At 38.5% G+C, this 16,699-nt stretch overlaps 1 protein-coding gene across 1 annotated transcript in view; it reads right to left on the bottom strand.

Moving 5' to 3' along the window:
- Positions 1 to 16,699, bottom strand: part of Tmtc2 (transmembrane and tetratricopeptide repeat containing 2) — a 385,985-nt gene that overhangs the window by 78,095 nt on the left and 291,191 nt on the right. Inside the window, exon 9 of the mRNA XM_028754557.1 lies at positions 5,326 to 5,407. Coding sequence (XP_028610390.1) covers positions 5,326 to 5,407 — 82 coding nt within the window. The remainder of the gene's footprint in view (positions 1 to 5,325; positions 5,408 to 16,699) is intronic.

Genomic DNA, 16,699 nt, shown 5'->3' on the forward strand with positions numbered 1-16,699 from the left:
CTATCTATCTATCTATCTATCTATCTATCTATCTATCTATCTATCTAGTGCTTTATTCTGTCTAGTGTTTCCTGAATCTGAATCTAGTATGATTATCTTCTGACCTCATGAATTCACCCCATTATGTACGAATGGACCATTGTGACACTATTGATGAAAATGGTAGTTACTAACTAAGCAACTTTCTTACTCAGAAATTTCCCGTGTAAATTACTGGAAGAGCAATACTTCACTTCTCCGACTGCTTCAACTATGTTTCATTAGTTCATTAGCTTCACTATTGTGTACGTATGCATGATTTGTGTATGATCACAGATGTGTGCCTGCCACATCTCGTGTGTAGAGGCCAGAGGACAACCTTTGGGAGGCAGGACTCTGGTCCCATCATGAGGTCTGGGGATCCACCTCAGGTCACCAGGCTTGTTATGTAAGAGCACTTTTCCTCATTGGTCTGTCACGTTCGTCCTCTTTCTACTTTTAGATCCAGAACACTGAGCTTTGGATTTATTTGGACTTTGTTTTTATATAGGATGATTTATGAAATATTTAAGTTTCATTTTAAGAAGTAAGTATGAGAAAAACTTGGTAAAAGACTATGTTTGATCTTTCCTCTAGGAGCCCTGAAACAAGAGGATCTGTCTATTCATAATTAGCATCACGAGGAGATGGCAATCATGAGAGGATATCTTCTGTGTGTTATTTCAGTTTTGACCATTTCGGAAAGAGAGTAATTTTAAAAATTAAATAATGACCTACGTTATGGTATTGCCCTGATTAAATATCAAAAATATATTGGGTGGCTCTTTGCAAAACCACTTGTGATAATAATTATGTTAAATGCTTAATCTGAAACAAGCAACTCCCCAATTAAATGCTTTTTTTAAAGAGCTGCCTTGGTCACGGTGTCTTTTCAAAGTAATAAAACACTGAATAAAACATATACCTAGTAGTTGCTTTAAAATGTATACCAACATACTTTAGTCAAATCAAAATTGCTTCTGTGTACCCAAAGCACATATTTATAATGTATTTTATCTTATTACATGGCTTTTCTAAAATATCATTTTTGATTTTGAAGAAGGAATTCTAATCTTAACCTTCATTCTTTTGGAAGACAATTCCTATTGGACCCAAACAGATCCATGGGGATTCCTTGATCCATAACAGACATCACTCTGTAATTCATCAATCAAACTTCACCAAGATGCATCACAAACATGGAAATATACTACAAAAGGTCATAAATATAATATATATGAACATAATGTTACACTATAGTTGATATCATAGTTTGATATCTATGTTCTGCACATTTATCAGAACTAAAACATTGAGCTGAAATTTGAAGAAAAAAACCCAATGTTTTATATGTTATTACAGTAACAGAAAATTTAAATGCTGGAAAGCATCTAAGAGTCAACATCAACGTTTAGATTTTCAGTCCAGGACTATAATCCACGTCTCTAATTCCCCTCCAAAAACTATGGAGGCCAACATTCTCACTCTCTTTGAACCAGTTTTTATAAACTTTCAAATGAAACTTTGGCGAAACTGCAATAAAACAAAATCTTCACTACAATTCTTTCCTTCAGACACAAAACCAATGGGTGTAAACTAGAAGGAAATGACAGTATATTCAGACGTCATCTTTTAATCACCAAAATGCAGCCAATATAAATTCCTGCAATTCTGTCTGCCCAGTCACAACTGAACTATATTTTCCAAATCACTCGTATCATTAACAGCCAAAGTAAAAGCACATAATTGCTCGAGAGAGTGGATTTCTCATAAAACGACGATCCACTCACGGACATTTGAAAGCATCTTAAAATGTCTCCAATCACAGATCACATACATTTCATTTAAATATTTATTTTCAAGCTAAGGGATTGTTTTTATTCATTCAATCTGTGGGTATAAACATCCTTAGGGAGATTGAAAAAAAACATTGTTTTTTTTTTCAGCAGGTTGCCAAGGAACTGATATGAGAGACATACAATAAATTCTCTTGGGTAAAAATAATGAAAATTCAAAGGGAACATCCTTTCAATAAGTTTTCAGTTCTAGCAGGAACCATTACTGGAGATTCAACAATACAGTAGGTATTGATGTCACTGAAAAGAGGAAATAGAAACCTCCCACTCTTAATACAGAATTATCTAAAGGAGGGAGAGTTTTAATGTAAGTGCTTTCCTAATAACTCCCAATCCTGAAGTATCATCTCTTCCCCAATAAACAGCAATGACTCCCTAAAGACTTTTCCTTTTTGTACTTTAACATCTCTGTCTATCTTCTCAATCTGGTCCATCCTAGCACTAGAAGATACAGTCCTTAGCTTGCATTTCAATGTCTCATGGGTCTCTAATTCTTCTGCAGTTTCTTCTTCCACTTACTCATCTGGTTTCGTCAGTTCGAGTCACAGGAGCTCGATTTTACTGCTGTAAGTATTCCCTTGTTCTTGCCTTGGACCTTTGAAAATTCCAGTTGTCCTATTGACATCTAAGTCTTTAAATTGCTTGCATGCTCTCGGAGATCACACACATCTTCCGCTCATAGAGGCATGGCATACCTAACCTCCCTATCATAGCCTAAACCTTCTACCTCATCACCTTCTGAAGATGGCATCATAATGTTAACTTTACAGAATTTGATGAATAAGGACCAATGTCTTGCACCAAGTCAATACATCTTATAAAAATAAAAATGAATCCTTCTCCAAGAATTTTAAATTAAGGGCCTGGAATGGTGGCACATACTGCCTTTAATCCCAGTACTCAGGAGGCAGAGACAGGTAGACCTCTGTGAGTTTGAGGCCAGCCTAGTCTACAGAGAAAGTTCCAGGGAAGCCAGGGTTACATAAAGTAACCCTGTCTAAATTAACTAACTAACTAACTAAATAAACAGACAAATAAATAAATATTAAGCTAAGTCACAACATTCATAGATTCTGTACATAAAGATCTACTGAAAAAATGTCTATTTGTCTGCCTATCTGATATAATGCCTAAGGATATTAAAGGAAAGAGAACATATGATATAAAAGGGAAACACTGAATAATTGAGAGATGCACAAGCTACACTGAATTTGGTTGAACCATCTTAATTTTTCCAGGCTTGATTCTGTTTGTTTGCAAAACAGGAGACTGATTTAAAATCAAATTAAAAATAATTTGCAAGTTTAAAATATCAAATCAATTTCTATTAGAGAATTCTGGTGCATTTGTCGATTACGTACTTACACTCGACTATTTTTTTTAATGCCTCATGCTAAGTCTTTCCAAATTATAATTAAAAGCAGAGGAAAGACCGAATATTATAAAGTTTCTTAAAATTATGTTGAATCATGCAATCGTCCTTCTCACAAAAACGAAATATAGTTCTAATTATTTCTATAACCCTCAAATTAAAAACATTTCAATAGAATTTAGAAGAATTCAGGTTTTTTTGCACAAACATTTAAAGACAGGAGTTATCACTAGTTTTCAAGTGAAATATTTTTTTTCTTGCACTTTCCAGTGAACCAAATTCAAAACAAGATTTCTGTGGGAGAAATAACAAAAACTCCAGGAGCATAATATGCCACAGAAAATGCCATGTTTTAAAAACACAGTGTGAAAAGGAGAACTAGCCAGAGAAGACAGAGAGCAACTCTTAATATTAATATAACAGTGATCTTTTTCTTTCAAAATTTCTCAAGAAACCTGAAGTTAAAAACAGTTTCCTTTTCTTTTCCTTTGACAGTACTTGTGACTGAACATCAGGTCTCACCTTTGCTAGCCAAGTACTGCACCACTGAGCCACACACTTGACTCTAATAGTGATTTGTAATAATGGTCATGCAAATGCATCAAGAACAGTATATAATGTAATTCACTGTCAGGATTTACTACATAATGATATTGGAAATTAGCTCAGAAGATACACGAAGTAGAACCAGCTTGAAAGAAAGAAAACGTAAGCAGAAAGGTATGGGACTGAACATCTATTTCCTAAAGTGCCCTGGCAACAGTCCTTCCGTGCTCTAGCAAAATAATCATGGAGCTAACTTGACATTTCATAGCAGAACTCACAATAGCAGGGATGAGAACACCCAGATTTCAAATATTTCATAAAGGAAAACTCATGAAAATAAAAATAAATGCTGAGGTGGAGTTGAATTATCCAAATGTTACCTTCATACAGTGGTAACAGATCAAAAGCATAGTAGATCATAGAATGATACATGTTTTTGCATCATGCATTATGCCAGAAACAGGTGTCACCAGCCTAGGTTCACAAGCATATACACACAACAACACACATGTAAAAAAATTCATGTCTGGTTGCCTCACTTTCAACCATTTTCTTATTTCCATTCTCAAACACTCCTGGCCATTCCTGATTTTTGCTGTTTGGTTAGGTGTTTGGTTGGTCGGTTTGGTTTGATTTAATAGTTGACAACTGGGAGAAGGAATTAATACTATACAGGCATATTAGCTATATTTTCCATGGATGTAATTTCTGTCCACATTTAAATTTACTACTCGATAATACGTAACACATTAAAGTCAACAGTCATTATTTTGAAAAATCAATATTTTGTTCCCCAAGGGATATGCTAAAGAATATGCTTATTGTTGTTGCTGTTGTTATTGATCCTTGAGAGGCAACCTATCTGCAAATCTGGTAGAAACAGACATCTTATCCCACACCAAACAACTGTATACTTTTTTTTTTTTTTTTTTGCTGTCGAAACTTATGACTCACTATAATAATAGAGTGTTACATAAGTTCATTCTGAACTGATTACAGCCAAAGCTAAATGGTATGAGACAGGCATTCCTTAGACTTGCTATAGCCCATACTTGGCCTCACTCTTAGGCATTTACAGCCTGGTATACATTCATATCTTCCAGAAAGCAAGCCATTGAGGCCAAAATGTAAACTCCTAAAACATCAAGTTGGCATGCTCCGTGAACAATACATTACTGTAGAGAATTTTTTTTAAAGCTAATATTTTTATTATAAACTATGCATCAGACAAAGAGCTAGATGCTTTCCTGATGAGATCTCATGTAAACTCTGTAGTGAACTTGAAGGAAACAATTGGAAAACTGCCTTCTCCATTAAAGGCCAATGAAATTAGCCAAAGGAGAATACAACGCAGATCCCTCCTGGATGTGATGTTTTCAATGACAAGGGAAGGATGTATTGATGTATCATGAGGCTGAATCTGGAAAGGGGAAGCCAACCTCCTCTCAAAGGTCCTTGACCAGCAAAGAACTGAAATTTCACATCAGCAATGACAGCAAACGTGGACGTCCTGAAAAAGCTACTGCCACTCACCATAGTGCATGTAACAGTTTCCTTTGGTAGGATCCAGCTCAATAGCCTTCAAGAAGAACTTTTCAGCCTCACTCTTACGACCCTTGAAAAATAGAGAAAATGGATGCTTCAGTGACGGATCATGATGGATTTATTTAAAAAAAAAAAACATTGGGCACGAATGAAATATACTAATATTTACAGATAAACATCACTAGGGAAAAGCACTTATTTTTAATCTAAATGAGAATGACCAAGGAGAATTTGTTGAGAATAAAGACTGATATCAGGATCCTGGGAACATCATGAAGAGAAGAAGATGATGCTGAGCTCGTCGAAGGATTGAAAGACGGGACTGGGGAACTGACAGTGGTTTTTTTAACGTTTCATAGAAATAACAAGAGTAAACCAGATTTACAAACAAAAAAAAAATCGCTACTATTTTCTGTTTTCTTTAAGTGTGATTAGTGCAACTGTATGTACATATATGTAGATGCATCGGGAGGCCAAAGACCATCTCAGATGTTAAACATTTATTTATTCTCATTTCACATGAGTGAGGGTATTCCGTGTGTGTGTGTGTGTGTGTGTGTGTGTGTGTGTGTTTGTGTGCCATGTACATGCCTGGTGTTTGCAGAGACCAGAAAAGGATGTGAAATCCCTTGGAACTGAAGTTTATATTAGCTGCCATGTGGGTTCCAGAAACAGAACCTGGGTTCTCTGGAAGAGCAGCAAGTGTCCTAATCGGCTGAGCTCCCTCGCCAGGCCCCAGCCTCCATACTGAGAACTGAGCTCAGTAACATGAGGACTTTAGGAACTACGCTACTGCCAAGCTCTTTCATTCAGTGTTTTATTTTCTTTATTATTTTATCTTACTAAGTATTCCCTCAGCTCACATCACAGCTATTACTGCCAACAACAGGAGTTACGCACTGAGATTGAAAATGCAGTATAATTCCTATCCTCCAGTTCCATTCCGCCTGTCTTATACTTGTTCCACACAGAGGCACATGAGCTAGGAATGGCTTTGATGTAGAAATTCTAAATCCAGAAAAAGGATTTGCTCATCCTTTCTAACACCAGAGCAAAGTGGGTTGAGCGTGTGTGTGTCTGCAAATGAATATTCAGGACACCCACCGTTAGAATCTGAGGGAAACATTTAAGTTATAAAAACAGCAAGGTGGACCAGAGGTAATAGACTTGCAATTCTAAGAGTTCTCCTATAGTCAAGAGGCTGAAACCGGAGGAGGACACCACGTTCCACAAGCCAGCCTGGGCTACTATGGTAGCTCATGGCTAACCTGGGAAATTTATAAAGATTCTGTCTCGAAAATAATATATTAAAAATGGGGGGTGCAGATGGATATAACTCACTGGTCCAATGCAAGGCTGTAGGTTCAATTTCAACTGCCAGCAGCAAATGCACGTGTGCATGCATGTACACACACATGCACAAATGCACACCCAGTCGCAGACACTCACACAAAAGTAGAGAAACAAAAGAGTCCTGGTCGGTGCTGAACAAGAGCTCTTCCCCATGGCCATTCTTGTCTCTGATCCTTCAAACACACTGTACACTAGGGAAAGTTCACCCCATACAGCTCAGTGATCCCAAATGTTAAACAGAGTAAAGTTGAAATGAGAGAACACGAAGAAAATGAGTGACAGGGTCTACAAAGCTGCAAGTGTTCTCTTTGGGGTACAGAGGGAACAAACATGAGTCCCAAGTGGTGAAGGCAACAGCCATCCTCTTATACTCCTCTTCCACTGATCAATGTTCCTTGGCAGATGCAATCACTGAGTACTTCCAGTGAAGAAACAACATCACGACTTGAAAATTTAGCAACGATTATTTATTATCGCTGATATCATTGAGAACTGAAGTTCTGCTAACCTGGGACTTAATCAGACACTACCTTCCCTTCTTAGCCTTCATTTTAAGCAAATAGTGAGGGACACGACAGGAAAACAGCAACAACATGGAGAGATGCGTTCATAAAATAAATTTAGTTGTCTTGGAGTAATGTAATCCAGGCTGGTTATGAACTGATGAAGTCTTTCTGTGGTCATTCCTTCCTCACAATGATCCACAGTAACAAACGAGAAATCAGGAGAGAACACTAAGAGGACATTTTGCAAAGTTGCACTCCCACACATAATATAGTGCTGCTGAGAATAAAATAATATGTATTGCTGTATACATAGCTTCAAAGCACATGTTCATTCTCTAGATCACCAAAAAACTAATATTCAGAATTTATAGAAGAGGTTAATAAAAGCTATCAGTGGTAAAGTGCCCCAAAAATTGGTATATATGATTATCATTTAAAAAAAAAGGCTTTGAAGTTTTTTCCACTTAAGGTTTTAAAAGGAGAGAAAGGAAGAAACTAGATCATGAATCAATGTCACCATAAACTATGTGGTAAAAAATCCTCATGTATCATTCCCTGGTGAAACCACAGAAGGAAGCTATAAAAGTGTGTATCAGTACTCACGGGACAGTGGTTTGTGGTGGGACTCAGTTATTAAAGAAAACTGAGACCCGTAATCTCCAACATAAGAGCATCCTGGAGATCTCTCTTTCTGGGGGAAAATACTGCACTTCTACCGAAAAAAAAGAAAGAAAGAAAGAGAGAGAGAGAGAGAGAGAGAGAGAGAGAGAGAGAGAGAGAGAGATCTGCTTTGGTTTCTATTCAGTGAAACACCAAACAATGAAGAAGAGAAACACCTCAAAAAAGTATCGAAACTTAAGAATCAATCAACTTCCAGGCAGATGCACCACTGAGCCCTAGGAACAAAAGGTTTCAGTCAATGGAAAACAATATTGCATATGATCGAATTTACTACTTCAACTATTATTAGTTTGGGGCAATGGGAGTTTTAAAATATGGAGAAAAATATATTTTGGAGGCTTGGGATATAGCTCATCTGATAAGTGCCTGTTGTGAATAAGATCCTGGGTTTAATCACAGTTATATATAGACCGGGTATCTCTGTAATTACAGGACATGCCTGTAATCCCAGCACTCAGGTGGTTGAAGCAAGGGAATCATGAGTTGAGGCCATCCTGGGCTACATAGCATGTTCTAGTCCAGCCTGCGATACATGAGAGTCTGATTGATTGAATGAAATGAATGAATAAATGAATGAATGAAATTAAATGAAGTGTTGAGAAAACAAGAAAGCAGGAGTGTGCTAAGTATTAAAAACACACACAAACAAGGTTGTTTAAGTTCATGAGAAACAAACAAAGCAACAAGGCCAGCATCCCACCCCTCCACGCCTTGCCCTCCCTCCTCAGCCCTCATCTGTTTGTGAGCAATGAAACAAATCCAGGTAAGATACTCTTGAGTTAAGTTTATACAGTGTATTCCACAGCATGCCATCTGCTTCCAGCTGCTTTACTTATTAAGCTGGTGCTGATACTGCAGTAGCTCAGAAACAAGCTGCCAGCCAGTAGCATCTCACTCAAAGGCTAAGCAATGCCTTTCAACTACAAAATATATGGCCATCATAGTACAAGCATGTTTTTTTTTACAAACACACATAATAATTCTGGAACCTTTTGCTTAAGTACTCAGAAAACTGAATGCAATGTTAGAATTATACTATCACATCCGGCTTGGGTATGAACTACTTAATTTTTTTTAAAGAAAATTTACTCAATCTGATATGCGGTTCCTAATCCTTACAACTATTCCTATGATTCATCAAGTATATGTATGTACATATGACAGAAAGTAGAGACAAAAACAAACAAATAAAAACCTCACCATGATAGGGCAATGTTTCTCAACCTGTGGGTTGGCATCCCCTTTGTATCCAATGACCCTTTCACAAGGGTTATGTAACTCCATAGGAAAACACAGATATTTATATTATAATTCATAACAGTAGCAAAATTACAGTTATAAAGTAGCAATGAAAACTTTGTGGTCAGGGTCCCTACAATCCAAGGGACTGCATTAAAGTGTCTCTGCATTAGGAAGGTTAGGAACCACTACCCTAGGGGAACAAAATAGCCATCCATATAATGCTTCACTAAAATGCAGTCAAATGTAATAAAATCTTCCTGGGAAGCAATCCCGAGGACCTCACAAGGCTTTAAACCATAGCTCTATTCCAGCAGGTCAGTTATATTTACAGGCATTTGTTCTAGGGAAACAGATGCCAACGCATGCCATTGGTCAGTGTTTTCCTTGTAGCCCTGTTTACATAAACTCAGTGTCTACCACCATGGACTTGAATACGGTGTTCCAATAAGAATGATCTCATGGAAAAAATTTTTAAGACAAAGAAGTACATGCTGATTTTCTGTTAAGCGTTAGAGACGAGTAGAAATTGTAGTTTATAATCTTACTGTAGTGTCTGAATTATATCACCTCTACCATTGAGTCATTTTCAGTTGAGATTTCAACAGCAAGTTGAACCCAAGGCTTAGTCCATCTGTGTTTCAAGGCTGATGAAGGAAAAAGTACTCAGTGTATAAAACATCAGTGCTTCATTAGTGGTCAAGCTATGTGGCCATAAACACGGTCTATCTTAAGCTACTGAGAGGGAAATGAGAAGGGTGCATAGATTCTATAGTAATGAGTGTCTTGGTAATCAACACTAAGGCCCTACTGGTTTGTAGCTCTCTATTTAGTTGTGTTCTAACTAGCTCTTAGTCTAGTCTAGACAGTCAACAGAAAATCCAGAACACAGTTTTGATTATGATGTTTGATTAAACAATAATGCAAGCAAATGGACAGTACAATATCCAGCTGGGAGTATCACATGGTCAAGACCCTTAGTGACACACGAAAGATTATCAAAGTGCAAAATGAGAAAGCAGGCCAAAAAGAGTTAGCAGATATAGACTATTGGGAGCTATCAAGAAAAATACCAGCAAACAATAGATTAAATCCCTCGAGAGTCATATGGAAGTCTAGAAGAGGGATGTGTTGTATAGGGCTCAGTTGGCTTACGTGTTGACTTGGGAGCTTCTAGTTTCATTTTTGGCAGCGAAAAACCAGATTCGATACTGGATGTCACATGATCTTTTGTTATCTACTATTGCCTTGATGTTATTAACTAACAAAGAGTTGAGTAGACTCTGGGAACTGCATTGAAATGTTCCAGTACATATGTGCCATACTTTGGACAGGGGCCACAGTCATCCACTCTGGGTCATTTCAGTTTGTGCTGTATGTGTTGCTGAAGTTAGCACAGGGAAATCTGATGACATAGGAAAACAACAGAGACTCCAATAGTATGGCCCAGAGAATAAAAACACTGGTTACTAAGCCAGACAATCAGAGATCAACCCTCAGGAGCCACACTGGTGGGAGAAAACTGAGTCCCACAAGTTATCCTCCACCCCATATGCATGCATGACTGAACTGACTAGTTAATTCACTAATGCAATTAAAAACACAGGAGTAGTCTAAGTAGAATATCTGAGTTATACCTAAGCAAAGGCTCCAGACTTGGAGTGGTGAATGCATTCCATTCTACTTCCAGGGTATTTATCCTTGTGGTCTACCTGAGGGTGGTCATGGTGGGAGAGCTGTGAAGTAATTAGATGAAATAATCTTTTCTTACGACGATAAGTGGCTGATGGATCGGGTGTGGGCAGAGCATTAAGAAACACTCAAGGATGACTCCACGATTTTACATTGCATCACTTGAATTAAAGGAAGGAAGTATTTATTCTCATAGGGAAGATTTGTGAGTGCATCAGTAGGAATAAGCATGTGGAGAAGGCTATTAGTTTTATTTGTTTGAGATGTCAAGGCAACATAGACTCTGGAGGACTAAGTCATAAAGACAGGCTCTATACAAAGGCCACACACCAAGAGTGGACAGGAAATACAAAGACCAAAATATATGATGCTTGACATGAGAAGAAAGGAGACTTGCAAGAAAGGCCAAGCAAGAGAAAAAAATCAAATGGTAAAATCAAATGTAAAAGACATCACCTACTTATAGTTGTAAAGTTTCTAATAACAGAGAAAAGCAAGTAAGGACAGCATTAAATGCAAGCATTCAGGACTATTTTCAGTGACTATTTCAAATGATAAGAAATGTTCTAGAAGGTCCTCCATGTGTGACATGGCTGTGGTACCTTCTTGAAATCAAAACAGTTGTGATCACCCAGAGGAAAGCCACACAACTGCAGGTGCAGGAGAATCATACAAGGTCCTATCCATTAATAATCCCTTGTGGACATGAGGAGAGTCCTCCATCCGTCTCTGAGATTCCAACTGTTCCATCACACTCCCCACAGCTGTGAATAGTCCTGGGATGCTGGGGTATACAAAAGCTGGGAGGCCGGATGAGGTAATGACCCTATGATACAGCATCTGTGAGAGTCCTCTTAGGCTAGCGGTGGGACTTTCCAGTGACTTGGCTGCCTGTGCATCACCCAGGATACTGGAGGATTGGAAATAATACTGGAAATGACCTCACACCCATCCTCCTGCAATTAACTTCAATGAATTCAATATTTCATCATACTGACTTGGGCAAAACTGTATCTTGGTCTGTCAGGTTTCTGTGTGTTGTCAATAGATATTTTTCATATCTCTTTACGAAAACACGCATGCACAAAAACGCAGGTCCATTGCTTTTCAAAAGCATGTATTTAGAATGTTTGAAAATATTAAATATTCAAATTTGTTGCTTTCCACATGGCTTTGAAACTATGGGTAAGTAAAATTGAGAAGGCATAAAAATAAAGTGGCAACACTACAAATAAGGCACAATTTGAAGGTGCATAACCTATTCAGACTTCTTGTTATTGTATAATGCCAATTTCCTGTCTACATCAGTTCATTTGTATATCTTCTCCTAAAGCTTAAAGGAATTGTGCACACATACTGTAATAACTTTTTGGGGGAGATAATTAATTTGATAAGATTGAACCATATCTTAGACTGCATCTGTGCAAATTCCTTTGACTACTGCATTGTTAAGCCAAACTCATAGTCACGTTAAACCCAGTATCTCATCATTGTCTCTTATCCATCCATAATCTTAGTTGGTGGGAACAGTATGTAGATATGCCATTAAAATGCCTGACAAAGCTCTAGTAAAGTAGAAATTTTGTTTTAATCAGCTTTATAATTAAACCATAGGTAAATATACTCAAAGCTTCTGCCTTGAAGCTACATATCCTTATGTAACCTTTCAGTTAAAGAACAAAAATATTCATCTACTTTTAAGTAAAATAATTGACTTAAGTAAATCATTATATATGTTTAGTGATTCCCTTAATTCTACAAAATATTGGGTACCCAGTATATGTGCAATACTGTTAATACTATGGCAAAAAAGGATTTTAATAACAGGCATAACTCCAGTCCTGGTAAATATAAAATAGCAGCTGTATTAGGATGGACTAACCCTAAAGAATAAATATCTGGTTTGACCTAGTCAAAGCACACAGGTAAAGTTTCCAGAGGAACTGTTATTGGACTTAGAGATCAAAAGATGTATCTGATTGGTTGAAAGGAACGCTAAGGAGGGGCAGAACAAGGAAATACCTGTGAGAAGAGCAAAGGACAGCAGGAGAGAACAGCAGAGCAGAGAACAACTTGTCTACAGTCATATGGAGATGCTGTAGGCTGTGTCCTCTGATCACCATAAAGACAACGAGGATAAAATGTGTGTGTGGTGGGGGTGGGAGGGGGAGGCAGAAGGGCTATGCAAGGTGAAATGGAAGTGAATACTGGATGCCTGGCATGACAGAAAACAGAACTATCTTCTCAGAATGGTATACAGGACATACATATGGCCCTAAGCAGGACAGACAGTAGCAGTGGAGGGAAGGTATTAAAGAACAGAAGACTAAGTTTATAGCCTAAGATTAGGAAATCAATCCTAGGAATGATAGTGATTATTTAGTGATTTATCTAGGAGATATTTGAGATGTCAAAAATTTGTGTTAATCACTCTGAATCAAATGGCTAAAAGCAAGGTGAAATATATTTCAAGAAAACTGTAGTAGTAAATGTTTGGTTTCGGACCCCAAGGATAAGGGACTGAGATTCCTATTTTTTTTATAATTCAAGTATTATTTTATTTAAATGTTTGTTATTTTAATTTTTGGTGAGTGGAGTGAGCTGTTATGTTTTTTTTTAAATTACTTATATTTTTATTAATTTTAATTTTTTAATTATTCACCTTACATCCCATTTATTGGCCCCTTCTGGCCACCCCCTCCCACAATACTTCCCCTCTCCCCCTTCCCCTTCTTCTCTGAGAGGGTGGGGTTCCCCTGTGTATCCCCTGCATCTTGGCATTTCAAGACTCTGAGATGCATGTTTTACATATCAAAGCAGACCTCGCCTCCAGTTTCTCCCAGTCTAATTGAAAATTATAAAGGTAAATGACTCCCATCCCCAAATTTTGAGCTTTTCTAAATAACTTTACATCTATAGATACTGTGGCCAAATTTTAAGTGCCTAGATTCTTCAAACTGGGCCTTCTCCTTCTAGGTACGCTTACCACTTGATTCCTACTTTGGTTGTGACACTTCTGTACTCTAATTGCCATTTGTAATCCCCTCTCTAATTGTAAACCACTTTAGAAGAATGTTTAATCAACAATTAAGCCAAAGGCCAGATACAAGGTAAATGGTCAAAATGCACCAAGAATGTTAACTATCTCGACAAAGCGAGGGCTTGAAGCCTAAGTCTTTAAAAAAATAAACAACACAAATTGATTTCTTAACAGTTCTGGTGGCTGGAAAGTCCCCCAAATACTATATAAATGCGTATTCTTATTGGGAAATAAGAATAAATAATTGGATGGGTGATAAAAAGCACAGAGGCCTGAATGACAGCCAAAAAGACATGCTGAAAGCCATCAGTGGCAACAAAATTCCTCTCCCAAAACAAAAGCAAGGAATTACATGTCTAACCATCATTCTGTAACCCACAAGATGGTACCAAATGCAGTAAAATGGCGTTCAGCAGGAAGACCGCTGTTCGTTAAGGTGCAGAATGCCTCTAAGGACTCAATGAAGCCAGAAAGCCCTTGGGTCTTAGCTCACAGCAACAAATGCAACAAATCCAAACACCCAGCAGGCCTGCTGCTGTAAAGGGTGCTGACTCTTGAACAGAGTCATAAGCATTCACTCGGCTGCTTCAATCCAACTGTTTGACAAAAACAAGGGGTGCTTCGCTGCTGCACAGACCCTCAAGGCCTCTCTGGAGCTCACAGAGCGTAGAGTTGACACTGGTGCAGAAGTTTAAGCCCCTTGGGGACTGTTAGGAAAGCTGTCTTGTGAGAGTAGAAAGGCAAGAGCCCAAACAACAGCTGTTTTGCAGCTGGGTCACAACGGAGAGCAGAAAAATCCTTGGACACCATAAAAGGTAAGCGATGGTGGCAAGCGGCTCTCAGTGCCTCCATTTGTCACTGGCTGGGTGCCACCTGTTCTGAAATCCAAATGCTCTCCAAGAGGACAAAGCCAGATGTAAATAATTCCCCAATTTCAATCCATTTCATTTCTTTTGGTAAAAAGCCTCAGCAATAAAGGATGCGGGGAGTCACTTAATTTATTTAGACATAAAATTCTTTGATGATTTACCGGGGACACAAAAAGAAAGCACTGGATTCCGTAACAGAAACCTGAGAACCTCGAAGGTAAACAGCCAGAGGAAGTCACTGATTTGAATGAGTTTCATCCTCTTCAGCAGTGAATCAAAGATCTAATTAATTGAACTCCTTAAGTCTAGTCCAGGAAAGACAGAATCCATCCCAAATGAGGCAGTTAAAAATTCAGATTAAGTGGGGGTGATTCGGTCCTTCTTAGAAGGAGCAACAAAATACTCAAGGGAGCAAATATGGAGACAAAGCGAGGGACAAAAACTGAAGGAGGGGCCGTCTGAAGACCTTTCCACCTGAGTATCCATCCCATGTGCAGTCACCAAAGGTAGATGCTGATGTGGAAGTCAGGAAGTGCATGCTGATAAGAGCCTGATATGGATGTCTCCTCAGAGGTCTTCAAGAGTCTGACATATTCAGAGGCAGATGCTCACAACTAGCCATTGAAGTGATCATGGGGTTCTCAATGGAGGAGTTAGAGTGAAGACTGAAGGAGCTGAAAAGATTTGTGGCCCCATGAGGAGAGCAACAATACCAACCAACCACAGCTCCCAGGGTCTAAACCACCAGCCTGGGAGCACTTATGGAGGGATCCAGGGCCTTAGCTGAATATATAAGAGTGAAGGGCCCTGCTGGGCACAGGTGGAAGATGAGATCCTTGACCTCATGAAGGCTGGATGCCCCAGGGGGTGGGAGTTTTGAGGGTGGGGAGGTGGGAGTGGGGGGGTAGATAGAGGTTACATCCACAAAGAAGAAGGAGGAGGTGTGAGGGGATTGGGGGTTCCTGGGTGGGTGGGGGATGGGGTAAGGGGACAACATATGAAATGTAAATAAAACATCCAATAAAAAAATTTAAAAAAAAAAATTCAGATTAAAGACAAGATAACTGTTTCAAAAGAAAATCACTTTTTTGGTTTTGGTTTTTTAAAATATATTTTTATTTTATCTACCTGAGGGCTTTGCCTGTGTGTATGTGTGCCATCTGTGTGCCTGGTGCCCACAGAGACCAGAAGAGGGTGAAGAGGCTGTCCTGCCCCTGGGTCTGGAATTTCAGATAGATGAGAGCTGCCTTGTAGGTGCAGGAATCTAACTTGGGTTCTCTAGAAGAGAACACTCTCCCTACCCCTGAACTTTTTTATTTTTTTTCCTTCTTCTTTTCCTCCTCCTCCTCCTCCTCTTCCTCCTCCTCCTCTTTCTCCTCCTCCTCCCTCTTCTTTCTTCTTTCTTCCTTCTTTCTCCTCCTCCTCCTCCTTCCTCCTTCCTCTTCCTCCTTCCTCTTCCTCTTCCCCTCCTCCTCTTCCTCCTCCTGCTTCTCCTCCTCTTCTCCCTTGTCCTTCTCATCTTCTTTTGCTTATTTGGTTTTAAATTCCATAATCAATGAGAAAACTGACCCATTTCCTCAGGTCTGCTCAGCTGAAGCTAAGGCAAAGTTGAGAAACTTTGCTGAGACCTAAAATCAGCAAACTGTACTCTGTGTACTACTAATGAACTAAAATGCATAAAACTAATACTTTGGAAATGGATCTACTTTTGTTTTTCCTCTGGAAGTAATATCAAGGTTAAAGTTGCCCCTCAAATGAAGAACATTCTAGAAAAGTTCTTAGAAAGTGTGCTCCATTTGTATTGAAGGTATATATTGAAATCCTAAAGTCATTTCCAGTTTTCCCCAAAATGGTGTTTATGTTCTATATTCCAATGGAATTACACCTACAACCACTTCCTGGTTTAGACAAATCTTATGATTTGTCCTAATTCTTACCATTCATAAGTCTTCACTTGAATCAGGGGACTAATATAATAGCTC

The sequence above is a fragment of the Grammomys surdaster genome, unplaced genomic scaffold, assembly GCF_004785775.1.
Source record: "Grammomys surdaster isolate TR1022 unplaced genomic scaffold, NIH_TR_1.0 126028, whole genome shotgun sequence".
Lineage (NCBI taxonomy): Eukaryota > Metazoa > Chordata > Mammalia > Rodentia > Muridae > Grammomys > Grammomys surdaster.